The 22,611-nt window shown below is 43.7% G+C and overlaps 1 protein-coding gene across 4 annotated transcripts in view; it reads right to left on the reverse strand.

Moving 5' to 3' along the window:
• Nucleotides 1-302: 302 nt before the first annotated feature.
• The window catches only part of LOC125718981 (ephrin-A3-like), a 55,478-nt gene continuing 33,169 nt past the window's right edge, over nt 303-22,611 (reverse strand). The window contains exons 1-5 of one of the 4 annotated variants that reach the window (XM_048993346.1): nt 9,107-9,189; nt 8,118-8,419; nt 7,339-7,404; nt 6,921-6,998; nt 303-3,089 (exon numbers count right to left, since the gene is read on the reverse strand). In XM_048993346.1, the coding sequence (XP_048849303.1) occupies nt 2,971-3,089; nt 6,921-6,998; nt 7,339-7,404; nt 8,118-8,419; nt 9,107-9,114 (573 nt within the window). In that variant the 5' untranslated portion in view covers nt 9,115-9,189 and the 3' untranslated portion in view covers nt 303-2,970. Of the gene's footprint in view, nt 3,090-6,920; nt 6,999-7,338; nt 7,405-8,117; nt 8,420-9,106; nt 9,190-22,611 lie in introns of those variants that run through there. The other 3 variants (XM_048993344.1, XM_048993343.1, XM_048993345.1) reach the window with 3 other exon arrangements.

Below are 22,611 nucleotides of genomic sequence, written 5' to 3' on the forward strand. Positions count from 1 at the left end.
TGCATCATGGCTTGGAGAGTGTCTGATGGAGTACACTGCTCGGTCTTGTTCTGCGTCATGGCTTGGAGAGTGTCTGTTGGGGTACTGTTGTTCTGTGTCATAGCTGGGAGAGAGTCCAGTAAATTATACTGCTGTGTTCCATATTACTGTGTGATCTTTTAGATGACATTTAAAAGATGTGGCAAGAAGGATTTACAGGTAACAAGGTGACAATTAACAAAAGAATCGAAAAAACAATTTAAAATAATAAATCGGAAACAGAGAATTATAGAAAAGGTTGCACTGAAATGTAACAATCACAATACTCTTCAATACTTTTATTTATTCCCCATCATAGTGAAACTGATGTTGGTTATTTGTACTTTCTAATGCAAATACATATAATTTATATAACTGGACAACCTTAATTCCCATCATTCTGAACCATGTTGCACATTTGGTAACGACATACAAAGATATTTATGTAAGCATCAAAAAAAAGCCACACATACACACCAGACACACAGACACACGCACATGCACACACACATACACACACGCTCTTTGATGACATTAAGTACATCTTCATCTCGGTCGAAGTGTAGACCCCACGCACTCCCTCTATAAGTTCCTGGGTCAAGTATCCCGTAACAAACTTCCATCCCACTTATACTAAAATAACTGGGAAAACAACTAAATCCATCTTCAGGTCCAGACAGGCATCAGCACCACATTTCAAGTTACTCCAGTTATGTACATTCTTTTGTATGCCCTATGTTGGTCGTGGGGGTTCTCTCTCTCTCTCTCCCTCCCTCTCTCTCTCTCTCTCTTTACCAAAATTTGGGGCTGTGCTGGTACACACTGCCCTGACTTGTGAGACATAGGAAAACACCCCATTTAATTCAGCCATCAGCTCTGCACAGGCTGGTACAGTAAAGCTACATTAGCACTGTCCTCCTGTTAGAGAACGATACCGTAATATGTGGTATAAAGTCTGTCACCATGGCGGGCCATTGCACAGCCAAGATGGGTAAAATAACGCTTTGTACACTTGGTAGCATGGTATGTTACAGCAAAGTTGACATCCTAATATATTACAGTAAGAGAAAGCAAGATAAGTTTTTACAAAGGCAATCAAAAGTAAATGATTTGCAGCAAAATATTGTTTCAGCTGACAAGAGTTTGCAGGCTGCTACCTTACACACAGTCACCGTGACAGATTCAGCCTCAGAACAATTTAACTTTCACTCATCACGTGATCTTTCGATGTTTCTTTCATATTCCCAAAGCAGATTTAGGTGAACAGATGTTTGTCTAACACACTCAGGCTTATTAAGCACAAGCATGAGTATGAATGACATTTCAGATTTTCCTTAATTGCAGACCTCCCCCCAACAACAGGGGGAAGCTCTTCGGACATTTTGCCCATGGCCTTAAACCAAACGTTACACTATGCATATATCTCTGTCTCCAGCTATGTAAAAATAATATCCGATCAATGTTATGAAGTCTCCATACTGTTGAACCAAAAGCACTTACCATATTTTTCAGTGTGGTCCGTGGGGATAGCTAGAGCAAGCAAATCTCTTAACTTTAAACAGTGTTTCTAACAGAAAAAAATTGCATTAGCAACAAGCTAAATCCACTTTAGGACCTTGGTGTTCATGTCGCTGAAGGAGCTTAGTGATTTCACTTAGGAGCTTCCAAATGCTTAAAAAAGTTAATGAATTAGTAAAACCTTTTAAAGTGAAGGCAACTTATATCATCATAGTGTACCACAGATGTCATCTGTTCTGTAATATGCAGCATGGTCATCATGATCACACAGCTACTATGTGGTTCATCTCTGTGTACTTTACTGTCATTACTCAGTTCTCTTCAATAATACCATCACTGTGCTGGGAATCTCAGACAATCAGGTCTTCATGGTGCCGTTCATCACACAGAACTGGAAAGTCTTTCTGTGGTTCATCTTAGTCAAATAGATCACCTCTGTGTCTCATGTTTTAGTGAACTAGACCTGTCGATGTGTGGGGTCAGATGATCACTGTGAGGTTCATTTTAGTGAACTTGGCCACGATATGTTTCTTTTCAGTCACCTAGATGGACTTGGACGAACACAGTGTCACAAAATGATCAATTCCAGGCAATCATAAAGTTAGAGGCATCACAGAGCCAACATTACGGAGCTCACTTTAAATCCAAAGGCTAAGAAAACAAGAGCATAGATCTACAGAGGTCAGCACAGCCTAACACACCATCCATCACAGCAATAGTCACCACTGCCTAAGCGGCAACAATTTTACACACAATCAGTTTATCTTGAATCTGGTTTAGAAATGTGCAGGTCAGGAAACCGGCTTGTTCCCCAGCCCGCATGCGTACATTCCTGGTTCATGCATCAGCATTTCAACATGCGTAACATCATGATTTGTTAAGACACTGCTGATTTTTCCATGTCACACACCTACTGCAACATCGCAGCCATCAGGTGAAAGAACAGGGATTCATGTTCATTGTGGCTCAGTTACATTCATTTGCAAGTTGGTGCTATTTTCTCTCTACGAATAATCTTTGTCTATATTTTGACACTAATGCGTTTTTGCCATTGCCATCTGAAATAAATGCTGATGTGTTAGATGTTCAAACCACAATCTTCTGTTCTGCAGTATTGATGTACATTCATTTTAACATTAATTTGGTTTGCGTCCCGTTTTTCAGTAAATTGGTTGGACTCGCATCTCTTAATTTCTTCCGATTGGTTAGGCTAATATTCTAATTCCCTCAGTTCTTTTCTCTGATTGGTTTGGTTGGTATCCTGTTCCCCCTTTTTCCGTTTCTTGCTTTAGTTCGTACTCTCCTCCCTTATTCCTCCGATTGAGTGTGTTGGCATTACACCCTTCCTCTCTTCGAACCAGAGGCCACTTCAGTCAAACTCTTCAAGGAGTCATTTGCTTGGTGCCCACACGACGCTGTTTGGAGAAACAGTTGCTAGGAGACTGAAAGGGTGGACAGGAAGAGAGTGGCCAGGATGAGCAGCAGTCGGTCGTGAGAGGAGCCGCTGCCATTGGTGCTCTTGTCCAGGCTGGGAAGTTCAGGGCTAAACTCTTCTGAGAAAGAAAGAACAAAGGATTAGTGGGCAAGACAGGCTGAGCCAGAGTCAGAGTCAGTGTGTGATCAGTGTGCTGATGTGACAGCCTGGTATTGCTGCACTGGTGCGGTGTCTGTGTCTCAGTGCAGTGTCAGTATGCCAATGTATTAATCTGTCAACCTGCTGGATTGTGTTTCTGGTAATAGTCTGCTTCTGTGGAGCTATTTATGTCATCGAGGTATAATTACGGCATGGGCAGAGGACTTGTGGTTGTTGGTGTTTAATTTATACAGAGGTGCTCTCTAATGTCAATTTCAGAATCCCCGTAATGTTTCTCTGTCTCACCTGCCTTATGCATATTTCTGAATGTAAATGCTGAAATAATTGTACACTTAGACATGTTCCCCATCCACTATATTGTATTTAAATGCTATAGGGCTTTCCTTGAGATCAGGATCAAGGTCCAAGCATAAGGAGAAAAGAGCAAGTCAGCTCAGTACATGTGCTGTCCAGTGCAAAGCAGCAAAGTGGTGCTGGCAAGGTGCTCCTGGACATTAAAGCACTAGACAGCAACTCACAAAAGTCATAAAAGTCATAAAAGGCAGGGCCTGCACCTGTATGGGGGCCTGATCTACTGGGCAGCTGTGTCAGAAGAGGACGGGGTGAGAGGCACAGCTTGTAATGGCAGGGAAAGGGTTACAGTGCAATGGAAATGCAGATGTTGGAAAGAAAATAGGGAGAAAGTTTCAAGCATGAGCAAGACTGGGGCTTGTTCAGGTAAGAAAAACTGAGATTAGAGGTGAAAAGAGATAGAAGTGGAAAGACGAGAGCAGATATGGTGGCTGACAGTTTTCTCTTCAGCTTTTACTCCAGCTTTTCCTCTGGGCATGGATACCAGACACCCCCACAGTAAGACTCAATGGTTTGGCCTGCATGTGCAACCAACATGCAGTGGGCTTCTCAGGAAGTGTGTTGGATGACCTATTGAGCTGACATCCCTGGGGGTTATGGCCTGGTCTACCACAAACCTGGCTGCAGGGGACCATCTACAGTCATGGCCGAAATTATCAGCACCCCTGGAATTTTTCCAGAAAATGCACCATTTCTCCGAGAAAATTGTTACAATTACAAATATTTTGGTTTATTTCCTTTATGTGCATTGGAGCAACACAAAAAATCAGAGAACAAAAAAGCCAAATTTGACATCATTTCATCCGGGATAGGCTCCGGCCCCCCCGCAACCCAGTAGGATAAGCGGTTTGGAAAATGGATGGGTGGATGGACATCATTTCACAATGTGACAAAATCATCGACACCCTCAACTTAATATTTGGTTGCATGCCCTTTGGAAAAAATAACTGAAATCCATCACTTCTAATAACCATCAACAAGCTTATACCTCTAACTGGAATTGTTATACCTCTAACAGACCCAGCTTTCTGACACTGGGCCCCACCATGTTTGACTGTAGGTACTATGTTCTTTTCCTTGTTGGCCTCATTCCGTTTTCTGTAAACAATCGAATGATGAGCTTTACCAAAAAGCGCTACCTCTGTCCACAAGACGTTCTCCCAGATGGATTTTGGCTTCCTCAAGTACATTTTGGCAAACTCCAGTCTGGCTTTTTTATGTTTCTGTGTCAGCAGTGGGGTCCTCCTCGGTCTCCTGCCATATTCATTTCATTCAGATGTCGACGGATAGCTCGAGCTGACACTGTTGCACCCTGAATTTGTTTGGGGCTGTTTATCCACCATTCGGACTATCCTTCGTTGCAGTCTTTTATCATTTTTTCTCTTCCATCCACATCCAGGGAGATTAGTTACAGTGCCTTTTGTTGTGTAATTCTTGATTAGGTTGCACACAGTGGACAAAGGAGCATGAAGATCTCTGGAGATGGACTTGTAGCCTTGAAATTGTTGACATTTTTCAACAATTTTTGTTCTCAGGTCCTCAGACAATTCTTTGCTCTTCTTTCTGTTCTCCATGCTTAGTGTGGCACACACAGATATACAACAGAAAGGTTGAATCAACTTTTCTCCATTTTAACTGGCTTCAGGTGTGATTGCTATATTGCCAGTACCTGTTTCTTGCTACAGGTGAGTTCAAACAAGCATCATATGCTTGAAATAAGACAATTTACTCTTTTACTATTTTTAAAAGGTGCCAATAAGACAATTTTGAAAAGGTCCCATTTTAGGAGTTCTGTGTGAAATGATGTTAAATGTGTCTTTTTTTCTCTGTTTTTTGTGTTGATCCAATAGACATAATGGAAATAAACAAGTGTATACTAAAACATTTCTAATTGCAACAATTTTTTGGGAGAAATTGTGCATTTTCTGGTAAAATTACAGGGATGCCGATAATTTCGGCCGTGACTTTATGTATTATAGGTCTATGCTTTTAGCAGTGAATGGCAAAGGCCTAAAGATTCTAGGAATATACGTGGGAGGAGAGGGGCAGCTATTCCACGATTTTTCTATATACTTAGCTTCCTGAGTCATACAAACTGATTCAATACTGCCATTAAGGTTAGCTGGCAGGCAATGGGGTCAGAAATGTAGTACAGGACAATCTGGAAAACTGCAATGCTGCATGGTGGTGGGGTTACACAGGGCTTAACTTAACCCTAACCCTAACTTAACCCTAAACTTCTCCTTGGCCTAACGTGGGCATGTGCCATTCAGGCTTGCTTTAGGCCGATGTAGGATGCCTACTGGCAATTAACGTTGTTCAGAGCAGAGAGAGAGGACAGATGGAGCAGGGGAACATGGGTAACAGCTGCCAGGTGGTTACATCGCTCCGTTTTTTTCAGTTCCAGTCCCAGAGTCCCGAGGGAAAACATGTTTTTGTTGCAGCCTTGCAGTGACACACCTGATTCAAATAATCAAGAGTTTCATTATGAGCTGATTATCTGAATCTGGCCTGCGTGGTGCCCGGCTGAAGCAGAAGTGTGCCATCCCCTCAGGACTGAGTACGAGAATCAGTGCTTTACAAAACACAGAAGGGATTCTGGAGCCTCTTCGCCAGACACATCCATCAAGAATTCAATAAAACTACACATACACACACACACACACACACACACACACAGGTTTGTAATTATATCTTTGTGGGGACCCTCCATTCATTTCTATGGAGAAAAGTTTAATCCCTTAACCCCTATCCAGCCCTAACCTTAACCATAGGTAATAAAACTAAATATGAGACTTTTGACATTTTTACTTTTTTGATTACATTCAAGGGGCAGTACGGTGGTGCAGTGGTCACACTGTCGCCTCGCACCTGGCTCTCAAAATGCGTGTGGAGTTTGCATGTTTGCTCCATGTTGTCCTGGGGTTTCCACCCCTTACAGTCCCAAAAAACAAGGCTAATTGGAGTTACCAAATTTCATACAGGTGTAGATGGGTGTGTGACTGGTGTGTGACTGGTGTGTGACTGGTGTGTGAATGGTGTGTGAGTGTGCCCTGCGATGGGTTGCCGCCCCATCCTGTGTTGTTTCCCGCCTCGCGCCAGTAGTCTCTGCGATGGGCTCCGGACCCCCCGTGACCCTGAATAGGACAAGTGATTTCAGAAAATGAATGGAGGATTGCATTCACAGATCTTTGTGGGGGATGGGTGGTCTCCACAGTGTCAAAATAACTATTTTTTGTTATTAATCCACATACAATCCAGACACAGATGCACAATCACACAGGTTTCCTGATTGTGGTGCCAGTGAGTTGACAGGTATTCCCCTGCTGAAAAACACGACCTGTTACATCTGATGTGACAGTGAGGAGATGGGAAGGAACAAAGAAGCAGGACACAGCAGAAGGACCCAGATTAAATGGGGTACATGGGACACACTCACCCATACTATGTATTTTGAGGTTGGGCCTGAGAGTGTAGTCTGGCATCGCCGCGTTAGAGTCGTCATCTCTGTGAGGTGCTGATAGACACAGAGAAAGTAGCTTCAGTACTCCATCATGTTCCAGTGCATCTCAGCCTGGCGTACTAATGAAGAAGCCATTTCTTTCTAGTCTGCTGACCACAGTGCTTGGTCTCTATCTGCTCTGCTGACCACACTGTGTATCTCTGTTATCTTCTGTGCTAACCACACTGTGTGTCTGCCTGGTCAGCTGACCACTCTTGATTCTAGAATGATCTGCTAGCAGAAAAACTGGCAATAGGTGCAAGAGGGACAGGAGGCAAGGGAGTGAGTGTGCTAGAGGAGAGACGCTGAGATAAGGGGGAGGAGCAAGTTGTGTGCGGGGGGGGGGGGGACTTACGGGTGGAGCAGCAGACGTACACCCTCAGGCGCAGACAGCTGTGGTCATTATGGTGGGTGGGCTTGGCTGCAAAGCACATCAGCATGATTACATGGGGAGGGAATGCTAGGCCTGCAAAGGCCCCTAAATACCAATGTCACGTAATGTCAAGGAGTTCAGGCAGAGTTAAAGCTCACAGATCTATTTCAGAGGTGTGCCAAGGTGTCCGAGGATATGTATGAAAAACAATATTAGTCACACTGAATTCACATATATAGAGGTGCAGTAGAATGTAAATCACACTGAGTTCACAGATATATCAGTGAACTAGGATGTTAATCTCACTGAATTCACAGATATATCAGTGCACTAGGATGTTAATCTCACTGAATTCACAGATATATCAGTGAACTACGATGTTAATCTCACTGAATTCACAGATATATCAGTGCACTAGGATGTTAATCTCATTGAATTCACAGATATATCAGTGAACTAGGATGTTAATCTCACTGAATTCACGAATATGTTTGTGTACTAGGATATTAATCAAACTAAATTTACAGATATATCAGTGCACTACGATGTTAATCACACAAAATTTACTGAGCGTACAAGGATATAAAATACACTGACTTCACTGGTGTGGTGGTCTTCTAGAATGGTAATCAAACAAAATACTTGATGCAGTGTACAAATAAATGGAACACATTTCACAGATATGTTGATATACAAAGATATTAAAAACATTAATTTCCAATATGTATGCTGTACTCAGCAGTTGAGCGCACAGCACTCACAGATGTAGTAATAGTCATGGCCCACGTTGAACTCGTAGCCCAAGGAGAAGGCGCTGTAGCGCTGGAACTTCTCGGAGAACTTGATGGGCACATTGGGGGCATGGGGGGCATGTGGCTTGTTGCATTCCCACCGTTTGAAGCCCCGCTTCGGGTCACAGGTGTGGTATCCATGGGAGCTGACCATGTAGAGCACATACTGCTCTCCTGTCGTTGTCCCCTGCTGGCTGCCATTGTAGAGGGGGCAGTAGATGTCCAGGTAGTCATTCACGCTCACCTGGACTGTATAGCCTTCTCTTCTCAGGCTAGAAAACAAAAAAGAGAACATTATAGCCAATAACTACAACGTCCATTAGATCATCCATCAGAAAAAGGCATCAAGTTGTTTCAGAAACAAATGTCTGGATGTATGACTGAAATCATCAGAGTTCTGATTGTGAGACAAATATGGATTGTGACTACAATAACCCAGAAGCACCAGTAGGTGTCAGTAACTGCACACATAGCTTAATGGCAAACATGTTCTCTCCTTCTCAATTCTAGGTCAGCTATACAGGGAGTATATTATTTCATTAATAAATGAGGATGCCAGTACGACATCTCTCTCTCTCTTTCTCTCTCTGGCCCTCTCTCTCTTTCCCTCCCTCACTCCCTCTCTCTTTTTCCCTCCCTCTCTCTCGCTCTCTCTACTCCACCTCTCTCCCCCTCTCTGTCTTTCTCGCCATGTCTGCTGTCACCACGTTGCCCCGTCTCCGCCTGGAAAGCAGGCAAACACTGCCGCACACCTCTCAGCCCAGCTGTTTCTACCGGCATCACTCAGCCCTGTTTACCAGAAGCAAGAGCAAAAACATGTATCTGCAGAGGAGACGAGGGGAAAGGGACAAGCAGACGAGAGGTGGTACAGGAAGAGCAGACATAGGAGGGGAGCGCAGGGTGTGAGTGTGTGTGAGTGCGTGAGTGTGCGCACACACACAAGCGTGTGGGTCGCTCACCTGAACATGGTAATTTGATGATGTAACAGTATCGCACATCATCAGCGGGTGACAGAGGAGAGGCTGGTTACTATAGAATGGGGTGCAGGTCTGAGCAGTTGGAGGGATAGAGCTGGAGAATATGGCCATGTACAGAGGGGTGAGAGTGGCTATTTTTATAGCCAGTAAATGGGAAATAAGCACTGAAGCTGGAATATGTTTGAAAGTGTAGAATGAATATGATGGCTGCCCCCCCCCCCCACACACACAGTTCCTGGTGTTTTTTCAGGGTGCAGAGCTGATTATTAAGGACAGAGGACTGTGATAAACCGGAGATGAGGCTGGGGGTGAGCAGAAGTAAATAAAGCAACTCTCTCCATTAGTACAGTACAAGTCAAGAAGCAGAAAAGGCTGGATATCAAGGCTGATGCTGATCACCAACAAAGACAAGCGGGGGGGTTTCGGGGCATTTCAGGCCGCTGCCCTCAGGTCCCATCAAGCATTTCTGAAGGGACAACAGCAATGTTCGGCTGAATGGGGGGACGGAGGCGGGGGGGGGGTCCAGCGGCCCTGCTTTATAATAAAGAGGCTCTGTCCTCCCAGGATGCTGCTGCGGGTATAAGGACCTGGAGAGGAGAGGGGGTCTGCGAACCCCATGTTTCTGTGAGCCCCCCAGGGGAATCTGGCATGGAGTGGAGCCTCTCTTCCCCTTCTGCGCTGCCGAGGCGTCCCGGTGAATGTCAATTTCCTCCTTGGCGTTTCAAGAGCTGACTGACCCTTTAGAAATGTAAATGTAAATGCCGGTGTAGAGGCTGAGCTGCAGCCTGTGTAAGACAGAAGCTCTCCCACTGAGCTCTGCGGGCCTCCGGGCCGGACGGCAGCCGCCGAGCGCTCGGCTTCCCTGCCGTTCTTCTGTCTGTCGTTGCCAACACACAGATTCACTCACACAGCTGCACTCACGCACAGACAGACACACCCATCAACGCAGATAAACATACTGTACATATCAATGTACATAAAAACGATTCAGGCACACACATTGACACAAAAATACACAGACAAACTCACACAAAACTCATATACACATAGACAAATGTATGGCCTCCTAAACATTAACATTTCTGCAGTCCCACATACACATTTACTCACTTTGTATTTCACATTGCAAAATGTATGCAGTTATGAACTCCTATGAAATCCTCAATATCCTATTAGGTATCACTCATGGAGCATTCTATTTTAATAGGCTTAGCCTTTTTAGGCTTCCAGCCCCATGATTGGTCTCCAGGGTGCTTTCCCAACATCCTGGCAGCCAATCCACAGGAAGCTGCTCTCTCACATTAGCATAAATATACCCCACATGCCACAAATCAGTCTCGCCAACGGCACAAAAATTTGATCAGCACTTAGCACAAATGGACCCATTAAAGTGCCAATCAATGAAAGCTACATAAAGCTTGCCTAGCAGGCTAAATATTAGCATTTTTGGTCAACAGATGTGGGGTGGTGCAGTGGTTAGCACTGTTGCATCACAGCTCTGGCCCGGAGTCTCTGCCATAGCTCTGTGTGTGGGGAGTTTGTATGTTCTTCCTGTGTGTGGTGGATTTTCGTCTGGGTACTCCAGTGGGGAGTGTTCCCCGTGGGGGGTTGGTGTACCATCATGGGTGGTTCCCTGCCTTGCCCCCATAGTTTCCAGAATAGACTCTGGACCCCAGTGACCCTGAATTGGACAAGCAGGTACAGAAAATGGATGGATGGTAAGCAGATAACATCAGAGATGTAGGGCTACAGTGTGTGGGCTGGAATGATAATAACAGCAAATGTCATGTCTATCCTTCATGGAAGACCAATATATTCTGTAGGCCGGTAATTCTCCCACTTACATCCATGTTCATTTCACAGGCTGGATGTGATAAATTGCAAATAAATACACTTCACAACAAAGTATCTATAAAAAAGCCCGTTACCCCAACATAGCTCATCAACTGGTCTATACGTCTAATTCCTGGGCTTTGGGGAATCATACGGTTATGGGACCAGTCCTCTGCCACTGACTCAAAAACTCTTTCACAAATCATTTTCAAACTTTGCAGAGGTATTTTTTTGGTGTCGAACTAGAACTGATTAAACTGTTTGAGACAGATTGCCTCAAAAATGGAGTAACATCGTTTGATGGCAGCAAAGGAAATGGTGAAAGTGGACAACATACGACCTTGTGAATAAGTCAAAAAGTATTTGATGGATCTTATTACTGCTGCACAGAAACATTACATGGATGAGGATCTAGACCAGATTTAATTTCCAGAAGTTACCCAAAAAATGAAGCAGCTTTGTGGCAGCGAAAGAAGGAAATAACAGCTGTAGAAGACACTTGGTCTCATAAACACAGTAACTATAAAAGTAGTGGACAAATCGTTTTCAAACTTAGCTGGCACATTGTAGGGGTGACAAACTGGAAGTAATATTCTGAGAAATTACCCCAGAGTAGCACCACATAGTTGCATCAAAAAAGGGTAGTTTCAGACATTTGATCTTGTCAGCATAATGATTCAAAAATGATCTGTCTCATCTTTTCCAAACTTTGTAGGCACATTGTGTGAGTGAAGATCTGGACCTTCAAATTTTGAGACAAATTGCCGAAACTTGAAGCAATGGCGCTTAGTGAGAGCAAAGAGAATGATGAAATGTTTAGGGGCTTATCTTTGTGAACAGGATCCATCAACATCTAATTATTATTCTGTTTACTCTATTTGATCTTTGATGGATCTTATTAAAACTTCACAAAAGCATTATATGGATGAAAATCTACACCTGAAAATGTCAAGTTGACCAGACCCAAAATCACCTCATAATTGAAAAATAAGAACTGCAATGACAGGAAACAGCTGAGAGGTAAAATGGAATCTGTAGCCACCATCTTGTGAACATAGCCATTTGCCATCTAAACATATTGATTTTTCGTCACTAGCCTCCCCATTCAGCAAACTTTATCTTCAGCATTCCAGTACCCAGTTATCAAAATGTATTTTAGGGAACATAAATATACTTTGATTTGTAAATACTGTTCTTGTTGAACAGCGAATCCTATGTAAGTATATAAATAAGAATGTAAATTTTTTGTTCAGGATTTTTTTGCAGCTATTCCATATATTGTGTGATTGCCCCTTCATTGAAAAATAAAAAGTATAGCCCGTTTTTGTATCAATATGGGATGCCATGTCATATTTGCTGACCATGCAATCAAGAGCATGACTTAGTATTTCATGGACATGTCAAACAAAAGCATGACTTAGTATTTCATGGACGTGTCAAACAAAAGCATGACTTAGTATTTCATGGACGTGTCAAACAAAAGCATGACTTGGTATTGCATCAACAGTGCTCCTGTATCTCAGTACTGTATCTACTTTTAGTATTTGTATATTATTATTATTATTATTATTATTATTATGCCATTTATCTTTTACAACTTACCTGCAATTTTGATTTAAAGGCAAACTTTGCATGGGAATGGGTCTTATTTGTAACTTGGGGATTGCCGTTATTTAAAATTAATAAAAGAATTTAAATAACACTGAATAATAACAATCTTAATCAACATCTTCTCTACTGCCAAACATGGTTTCATATCTATAGTGCTGAACAACCCTGTGGTTAATATTTTTTTAGCCCAGTCTGAATTTGCTGGCAAAAGTCACAGGGATCCTAACGTGCAGAGGAAGCAGTCAGGGGCTGCATCCTTCAAAGGATGTGGTCATCGAGGGCATAGCCTTTGTAGGCTGTGCCCTAAGGTCAAACAGAAAGTGCTGTTAAATGGGATGGTCTGGCCGTCACCAGCTGTTTCTGCCCTTGTCCTTGAGTCATGAAGCACCATTTCTATCACCTAACCTGGACACACCCACTTTGCCACTGCACAATGAATCTTGGGATATGTTGGGCTGCAAAGGATCATCGAGTGGTTCCTTTGTAATTCGGCAAAAGGAGGACGTATTTCTAGACTGCATTTAAAGGAGCCTTTAAAATGAGACAGTCTTATTGTGCCATTGTGATGCGTTTGCTCTTGGAATACAGCCTTACAAGGATGCAGCCCCTGAATTTGGATGATATCGTCTCAAATGAGTTAGCAGATCGGATGTGTTTCCAGCTACATATCCAAGTCCAGTATAACAGAGCCGGCAGAGTCTTGGTCTTATTAACCGCTTTTTCTGCAGTGATGGTGTAATTTACTGAGAAACCAAAATGTTCCCAAAACGCTGGTGTTGGGTGTTTCTCAAAGCATACTTCAACATGCTTGTGTTCTCATGTTCCCATTTTATGCCATTTTCCATTACTGAGGACTACTTCCAATACTAAGAACAGAAGTAGAGAGGATGGTAAAAATCACCAGATGTTGCTCTTGCTCCGCCCAAAATATGAAGGATGCATCAGTTGCGTCTCGCCAAATGAGACTAATCCCCATGATTCATTGCACCACAAGTTCGTTCTTGGAAGGCAAGTTAGTAAGACCACTCTTGCCAAGACCACAAGTACAATCATTGCATACTTGTTATTCAGAAAGACCCTATGACTGACTGCAACAAGCATAACCATAGCTAACTCACAGTGACAATTAGCATAATATTTTCTGTGTCGATTGTCTACTTGTGAATTTAGATTCCACTTGTATCCAAAAATGTATCAATTGCGTGTTCAAGTTTCATTGTGCATTCCAAACCAAAACTGATGTAACTGACGTGTACAAATACAGCTGTACCAGGGAAGTGGGGATCATCCAATGCACTATAACTTTCCTCATTCTGCCCTTCCCCTACAGCTGTACCAGGGAAGTGGCGATCATCCAATGCACTACAACTTTCCTCATCCTGCCCTTCCCCTACAGCTGTACCAGGGAAGTGGGGATCATCCAATGCACTATAACTTTCCTCATTCTGCCCTTCCCCTACAGCTGTACCAGGGAAGTGGGGATCATCCAATGCACTACAACTTTCCTCATCCTGCCCTTCCCCTAGTGACAAGTTCAACAGTAGTGAGTTACTGTAACATAAAATTCAGCTAAACATTCAGTAATTTGTTTTTCAGTGTAATTTCAGTGTTTGTTTTGATTTCTTGGGACTAAACTTTGGACTGACTATTTCTGATTTTCAAGAAGGATCCAGTGGATGGTATCAGATAAAAGCTATATAAATAATAGTCCATCGGCCCAGTGGATTCATTTAATTTAATTCTATATTTTCAGAAAGGTTTTTGCATATCAGTGTTCAGTTCTTTTTTTAAAAAAAATAAAATAAAACAAATATTCAGGAATAATGTTTACAATGGAGATCACATTTGCAGATATCATTTACATATCGTAAAGATTTCAACCTAGTGACTACAAAGTTTGGGTCATACAGTCATTAACTAAATAGATAAGCCTTTGTTGGCCTGTACATTCACTGATGATTCTTAAATAAGTCCTTTTCAGTGAGTTTAACAGCTCTGGTCTATACCATTAGTGTTTCAGTTAACAGCTCTGGTCTATACCATTGGCATTTCAGTTAACATCTCTGGTCTATAGCATTAGCGTTTCAGTTAACAGCTCTGGTCTATACAATTAGCGTTTCAGTTAACAGCTCTGTTCTATACCATTAGTGTTTCAGTTAACAGCTCTGGTCTATACCATTAGCATTTCAGTTAACAGCTCTGGTCTATACCATTGGCATTTCAGTTAACATCTCTGGTCTATACCATTAGCGTTTCAGTTAACAGCTCTGGTCTATACCATTAGCGTTTCAGTTAACAGTTCTGGTCTATACCATTAGCGTTTCAGTTAACAGCTCTGGTCTATACAATTAGTGTTTCAGTTAACAGCTCTGTTCTATACCATTAGCGTTTCAGTTAACAGCTCTGGTCTATACCATTAGTGTTTCAGTTAACAGATCTTGTCTATACCATTACTGTTTCAGTTAACAGTTCTAGTCTATACCATTAGCGTTTCAGTTAACAGCTCTGGTCTATACCATTAGTGTTTTAGTTACAGTTCTTACTATTATGTCAAGGAAAATGTTGCTCATAATGCAAATGAGAAATAAATAGAATATAAAATGTGCCATAACTGATCAAGTTTTAAAGTTATGTGTCACAACAAGCACCAAGAGCATTCTGGTAAAAACACATTTATTAACTTTCATGCAGTCACTTTAGAAACTGTAGAGATTGCACGTTCGCCTCAACCTGGTGCAGGTAAGAGATTGATGTCACTTAGTGGCCCGCAGTGTGGGAGGAGTATGGATTAGATGAGTGGGACAGGTGACAGGGCTGTCTGGGGAATACAATGCTGTAATGTATTTATTGGGTATGGGCATTATCAGGGCTGGACCAGCATACTGGCATATCAGGCATTTTCCCAGTGGGGCAATGGGTTTAATAACAGTCCAGCCCTGGGTATTAGATACACGGTGATCCAGTGTTGTGGCCCCTGCAGTGACTCCAAAACCATCCATCTGTCTTCCAGCCATATATGTTAGTCATGGTCTCAGGGAATGTGAAGTGCATCTTAGGAAGCGTAGGGCACAAAACAGGGCTACACCCTGGACGAGATGCCGGTCCGTCACAGTACACATGTATTGCACACTAAGGGCAAGTCAGAGAAGAGAATTAGTCTAATGCAAGGCTGTTCATTCCTGCTGCTTGATCCCCAGGAGCAGAAAAGAGAAGCTGCAGGCTAATGCAGGTCTGTGGTCTGTGAGAGGAAAGCCACACAATATGAGGAGAGCATGCAAACTCCCCGCCGAGAGGACAGAGATGGAGCTGAACCTCAGATCTGTGAGGCAACAGCTCTGCCCATTGACTGCACAACATGCTTGGCCGGCAATTGCCAATATATTAAACACATATGGGCAGCTGTACTATCAGGGTGTCCACTCTCATGCCCCCCCGCAGAAACACACTTCGCCTGTGCCACACAAAATCACTTAATTGTCCACAAAACTTTCAAGTGAAGAGGGTCACAGAGGCCCTCAGAGAACAATTATCAGAAAACAACAGAGCCAGGAAAACCACAAAACGAGAGGAGGAAAAGAAAGATGACAAATTATATATTACACAAATACAACATGTACTCCTGAAAGAAGACAGGGTGTCTATAAAAGTCAGCATGTGCGCATAGGAGTTTACACATTCTCCTCGAGCTGGTGCAGGTAGGGGGCTGGGGTCTCTCAACAGCCCGCAGTGTGTGATTGCGTATGTTCTCTGTGGATGTGAATCCCATCCAGGGTGCGCCCTGCCTGGTGCCCCATGCTTCCCGGCATACGCTCCAGGCTATGGAAGATGGACAAATATAATCTTAACATCAACTCTGGGTCGAGCTTGATGAGGCAGTGCAGCAGGGGCAGGGAAGGGAGGGGGTTCAGCTGGTGAGGAGGGGGTGATGGAAGGACCTTCACCTGCTACTAAGCAGCAGCGTGTGTGACTGCCCTGGCTGGGCAGGGGGAAACGTTACAATGTGTGTATCTGTCAGTCAGCAAGGGCTCCTACATCACTAAACCATACGTGGCCCCTCTCTCTGCTTTGCGGACATATTTCCAGCCTGAGTGGAATGACAAACTGTGTCAGCCCTGTAAGTCGGTGTTTAGGAGAGCATGAGATTTCACCAGGCTGCATTCATCCAGGACTGCAGAACTCCAAAGCTGCCTACAGGCTCCAGCCATTTTAACCCTGCCCCTTCTCTCTTTTTCTCAGTCTATTTGAGGAGTTTCTCCACAGAAGATGCCGGAAGGTCCGTAAACAAGGATTTCACCAACAACGACTGACAGTTATCCAGGAAATGAGGGGTCCTGTGGAGATCCAGGGACTGATGTTCTCCTGGGCTGGATCCGCCTTGTCAGCCCAGTCACCCCCCAGTGCTGAGCCCAGAAATCCATGTGATACTAATGAATTAATACAGCCATGGAGGTCTCAGCAATCCACCATCAAATATACCAACACAATGCATGTTACCCAAGCTTTGGACTCACCAGCAGATGCCTCCTCTTTGTGGCTTGGAGCCAGAGAGCAAAGACATTGTCAAGGGCTGGATTCATCCTGCAAGAGAGTGTCTACGCTTGGTGCTGTTAAAGATTTAGGTAAATGTTTCTTCTTTCTCAGTGACCTGCGACTGATTTTGCGTTTCGTTTTATATTCAGGCTGCACATCTTACCGTTTTTCCATTAAAACTGACATTAATCGTTTTCTTTCCAAAACCCCACAACACAACTGCCAAACCAAAGACACACTTCCTGCTCCAGATTTGCTCCAATGGAATCTAAATTATCATCAACGAAATGGAACATCCTTCATTTATAACAGTTGCCTTATGGAACATCTACGATCACAATGCAAGTGGAGGCATTAAAAAAACTGTGTCTCTGACAAGCGTTCAGGAGAGCACGAATGTGAAGAAGAAGTGGCCAGACCAAGACAAGCGAGAAGATCTGTCTTCAGAAATGAAAGCAGTCCAGCCATAAGGCCGGGCTAAAAGTTCACCGCTGCCTCTGGCACTCAGACATGAAAATAAGTACATATAGACTGGACTAACAATGTCTTATATGTGTCATCAAATGAATTGGGGTTTGACCTCCTAGTATTTCATTTTAGTTTTCCATCAGTTTCAGCACTGAAAGCAGACGTCCCTGTGGTTAGAGGTGACACATTCACAGACAGACTGGAGGCATCGCCCTTGTTGGAGGAAGAGCACCACTTATCAGCCTGTAAGAGCTGTGGAGTTTTCCCAGTCGCTTTGCAGGCAAACATAACAACAATAACCATGACACATGCTGTCTAAGAGAAACGCTGTTTTTGGTGGACACTTCGAGCGGCGGCTGAACTTTTAGGTTGCTGTCCCTGCCAGAGAGTAAAGCACATGCAGCAATGACACCATGTTGGCCCCAAGTTTACACTGTTTGACACTTAATGGTGTGGCAGACTTCAAGCTCTCAAAAAAACAGCCATGCTGAAGAAAGGTTACTGGGCGACGCGTGATTGAGTTTCCTGGGCAGTGAGGGTTCAGATCACTGCATGTGCTGCCATCACTAATGCTGAGGGGTCATCTGGCACCATCCCACCTGCTTAGGCACCCTAAGTGACAACCTTATCCCATCACACCAAGGAGCAACAGCAAAAGAAAGTGATACACATCTTTATTTGTGCTTCTGTTATTCTTGTCTGGTTTAAAAATAAGACCTTACACTCCATCCCCTCCCACAGAAGAGTTAATAGTGCAATTCGAAATGTTACCCAAGCTCTGGCCTCACCAGCAGATGCCTCCTCTTCGTGGCTTGGAGCCAGAGAGCAAAGACATTGTCAAGGGCTGGATTCATCCTGCAAGAGAGTATTTGGCCTGGTGCTGGGCCAGGCAAAACATAGTCCATAGTGACATTGATGGGAAACTCTGGGCAGACAGCAGACAGACGAGATTAACAAGACAAGACGCACTGCTCCCATTTTTATGGTGATGAGCAACATAATAGGAAAAAGAGGTTTTTGTTTTTTTACAGCACGGTGCTACTACAGTATGACACGCAAAAGCACAGAGCAAACCGCTGTACTGTGACGCTTCCAGAATTCCTCATAAATATGCCCCCCTCACGCATTGACGAATTCGGCCCGAGTAACAGATTTACTGAAGACTAACATGCTTACCTCAGCAAGAATCTTCAAAATCGAGCTGATACCCTGATAAATAGAGCTTTAAATAACTATGTCCTGAATTTATTTCGGCAGTGCATAGCCGTCCTTAGAAGAGTCATTCATTCTAATCGTGGTATATAATTCCGTTAAATTAAGAAAATAATAATAAAGAATTTGAGTTGCGCATTTCTTCACAAAATTGCTGTTTGTGGTTATAATTCTGGAAAATGTAGTGTCACAATGAGATATCAGAAAACCATCAGACAGGAATAAGCATAAGGAATAAGGGATTCTCACGCATTTGAATTTCAAGTGCTCAGCGTCATATTTTATATCTAAATGTGAAGTGTAATCTGTCTTATTTATTCCATAATGAGATGAATTCAGATGCTTTTTGCACACACCGTGCAAATTAATTAGTACAGCTGGATGCTTCAACCAAGGCAATAAAAGAAGTATTTCAAAGGTACAACAGCAATGATCCTCTAGTAATTTCAATCAGCAACTCTTTCAGTCATAGGTCCAGGTCCTGCCATACAGGCCAGCATATTTTACATTCCCAACAGGACATGACATTTAGAGTTTCTCGGTTTAATCTGCCAAATGTCTGCCTGTTTTTAATCCTCCCAAATTCTTTTAGTAGCCGTCTGGCTGCTCACATGCTCTAAAGGGAGTCGTACAACGTTATTTATGCCAAGCTGATATGGCTGCATCGGGACTCTTCAGGTTACACCTACTCTGGGACTGGCTGGAACTTCTACATTTACATTCAGAGCTCTTGAGATAATATCCAGTACAGGTTGGCTGGTACAGATGTAATTGTTGTCCAGCATGCAACCGTACTGGGACCTAAGACAACCTAAGGGTTAAATCATAGACTCGCCCCTGGTCTTCATTACATATGGGCACTGCCTGGAGTTCCAGCACACATGGTTATAGTTGATCTGTGGTTGGGTGGAACTGTGGCAAACACAGTAATAGTCAAGCTGGGATTGGTTTGAGTCCCAGCATGTATCGTTATTGGATGAAGGTTCTGCACGAATGAACAAGACTGACCTGGGATTGGGTGGAGCACAACATCTATGGTAATAACTGGTCTGGGATTGGGTGGAGCACATCATTTATGGTAATAACTGGCCTGGGATTGGGTGGAGCACAACATTTATGGTAATAACTGGCCTGGGATTGGGTGGAGGTGGACAAATTGACAATGCTCGTCTCTTACACAGTTAGCCTGTGCAAGAAATAGTGATGTCACGTCTGCTACAGCTTGACTGAAACACTGTAGAAGGCTTAAGAACGGAGCATACTGCTATCTCTTATTCTCCAATGCTGCTGCAGCCTGAAGCCCAAACCCTGAATGAAATGTGACACAAAACTTGTGTAAATGTTGACGCAGCTGATGTATGATGAGGGTACTTTTGATCTGAAAAACTATGAAGACACATCAATCAAGTGAGTGACAAAGCCAGATGGCTTCACTGCTTTCATGATCAGCCACAAGAGGCACAAAAGACAGCAAGAGCTATTGAGAATCTTCCCTTAGACTGCTACACTGATGACAGATTCATAAACACCAGCATCGGCCCTGGGCTCAGTCTTTTCAGTTTCCAGAAGCCCATTTCCCATTTGCATACCATTAAAATGATTCATAAACTGCAAGTAAAAGGGAAATAAAAACTCTACCAGGCTCTAAAATTAAAGGGAACGGAAGCAGCAATTCACAAAATTCATCCGAATTTGTGGAGACCAAGCGGAAATGTCAGGGTGGTGATTTTTGCTGCTCCACATAGATGAATGGTTTGCTAGCGGAGCACATCGGCTGCTGGTGGGGCTCATCATTTGTGTTTGTTGGGCTGTATGGGAAAGGAACGGTATGACGTAGGAAGGCTCTGTTCAGATCCTGGTTATTTCACACAGAAAGGAGGTGATTCCAGCACCAGACAAATGAGGAAGAGGGAGAGGACGTCTGACACGGAACCGCTGTGGATGCTGGGTGCTGATCAGAAAAGCTGCATCTTAGCGCCCTGTCCTGGGCACTGGGGAAAGCGACATGCTCCATGTCCTCAGACACTGGAGATCCCCTTACGAGACTCAATGGCCTAAAGCCTGGGTTCATTGCTGCTGCCAGCCGTACTAGAAATACCACAGAAAACCATGGTATCATAGGGAGAAATTCAGCACTCCTGTGTTCCCACTGAGTCCTCAAGGACAGGAGAAGCATTAAGGAGCCTCAAACCCTGTCTGCTTCATTATTGTAGAAGTCTCTTCATAACCAGTTATTTCATCCTGATGAGACTGTCATCTGAATCTTCCTCAGCACACCAAGTTCTCGTCATTCTCCATACTTTTTACCTTTTTCTGCCAAATGGTACACCTGCAATTTTGTCTCAAAATATCCTGGGAAGATTTCTCTTAAATCAGAATTCAGCAACAAAGAATTCCTGTGTTTGACTGGCATTCTGACATGACTGAAAAGAAACTATAATGATAAACCTTCTTAAATATGCAGGACTTAATTAGCACAGAGTTAAATAAGGCGGCGATAATCACACGGTATCACAGCTGCATTCGTTCATGAATCTGCCCGAAATACCAACATGAGGGTTTATCGAGGCGGCAAACAGGCAGATACGTGTGCGATTAGAAATGCACAGCACAGCAGCGCCGTTGTGAGAAGGGTGCTGATCACAGTGTTGGCCGCGGCGGAAAACAGAATACACTACTACAACAGCTGCATTTCTGTTAAGTGCAGGACCGCAACCATGGCCAGATAGCCTCTGAATGCTGCACTGTGAAAGGCAGTAATTACGATGTGCTTGGCTTGAAATAATCAGAGCGTGTAGCACATTTGAGTGCCCAGAGCATAAATGCTCATTTCTGCATGTCATCCTGGCTGCACAGCTGACAAGCAGAGAGTAACCTTCACCCCCACTAAACCGCTATGGGACCCCCTCATGTAGATCATCACATCCCTCATTCCTCACAAATGCCAAGTGAAGTGGGGCTGGAGGGGGACGCTCGTTAAGGGAGCAGCTTTAATCAGCGTTAATGACTGCAGACACCACGCTCGCTGTCAGCCTGAGTACGGGTGGCTGGATTCTCTCAAGTCCTGATGTCAGAGACGGAGGAAAATCAAGGCAAACAGAGGGTGACTGAAAGCAGTATTTCATCTGAAAGGGATCCTAATTCATTTTCATTTACATTCTCATTTGCATATTTATTCATATGCTTTAGGCTGCAGATCCCATATGGTCTGGTGATTAGGATTTCACCCAGGCGGGCTGAGCTTGACTCCTGATATAGGAAAGCTATTAGGCTGGTGCATGGCACTGTGCCCATGATCGCAAGGTCATCGGTTTAAATCCTGCGGCCAGCAGAGTCATTATATTACTCTTTGGCCCTTGAGCATGGCCCTTAACCCTGCAAATTGTTCCAGGGGTGCTGAATAAATGGCTGACCTTACCATATTTCATACAATGAGATGATGTGATAGACAAAAACGTGACATATGTAATGCTAAATAAATTCTATGTACATATCCATCCTTCCATCCATCCATTTTCCACTACTTATCCAGGTCTGGGTCACGGGGGCATAGCAGTCTCAGCAGAGATGCCCAGACCTCCCTCTTCCCAGCCACCTCCTCCAACTTCCCCATGGGGAATATCCAGGTACTCAAAGGCCTGTCGAGAGATATAATCTCTCCAGCATGTCCTGGGTCTGCCCCGCGGTTTCTTCCCGGTACGATATGCCTAAAACCCCTCCCCAGAGAGATGTCCAGGAGGCATCCTAGATAGATGCCTGAATAACCTCAGCTGGCTCATTTCCACAAGTTACATCCGCAATCTCATTCTTTCGGTCACTACCCAGAGCTCATA

Source organism: Brienomyrus brachyistius, chromosome 23 (assembly GCF_023856365.1).
Source record: "Brienomyrus brachyistius isolate T26 chromosome 23, BBRACH_0.4, whole genome shotgun sequence".
In the NCBI taxonomy this organism is placed as follows: domain Eukaryota; kingdom Metazoa; phylum Chordata; class Actinopteri; order Osteoglossiformes; family Mormyridae; genus Brienomyrus; species Brienomyrus brachyistius.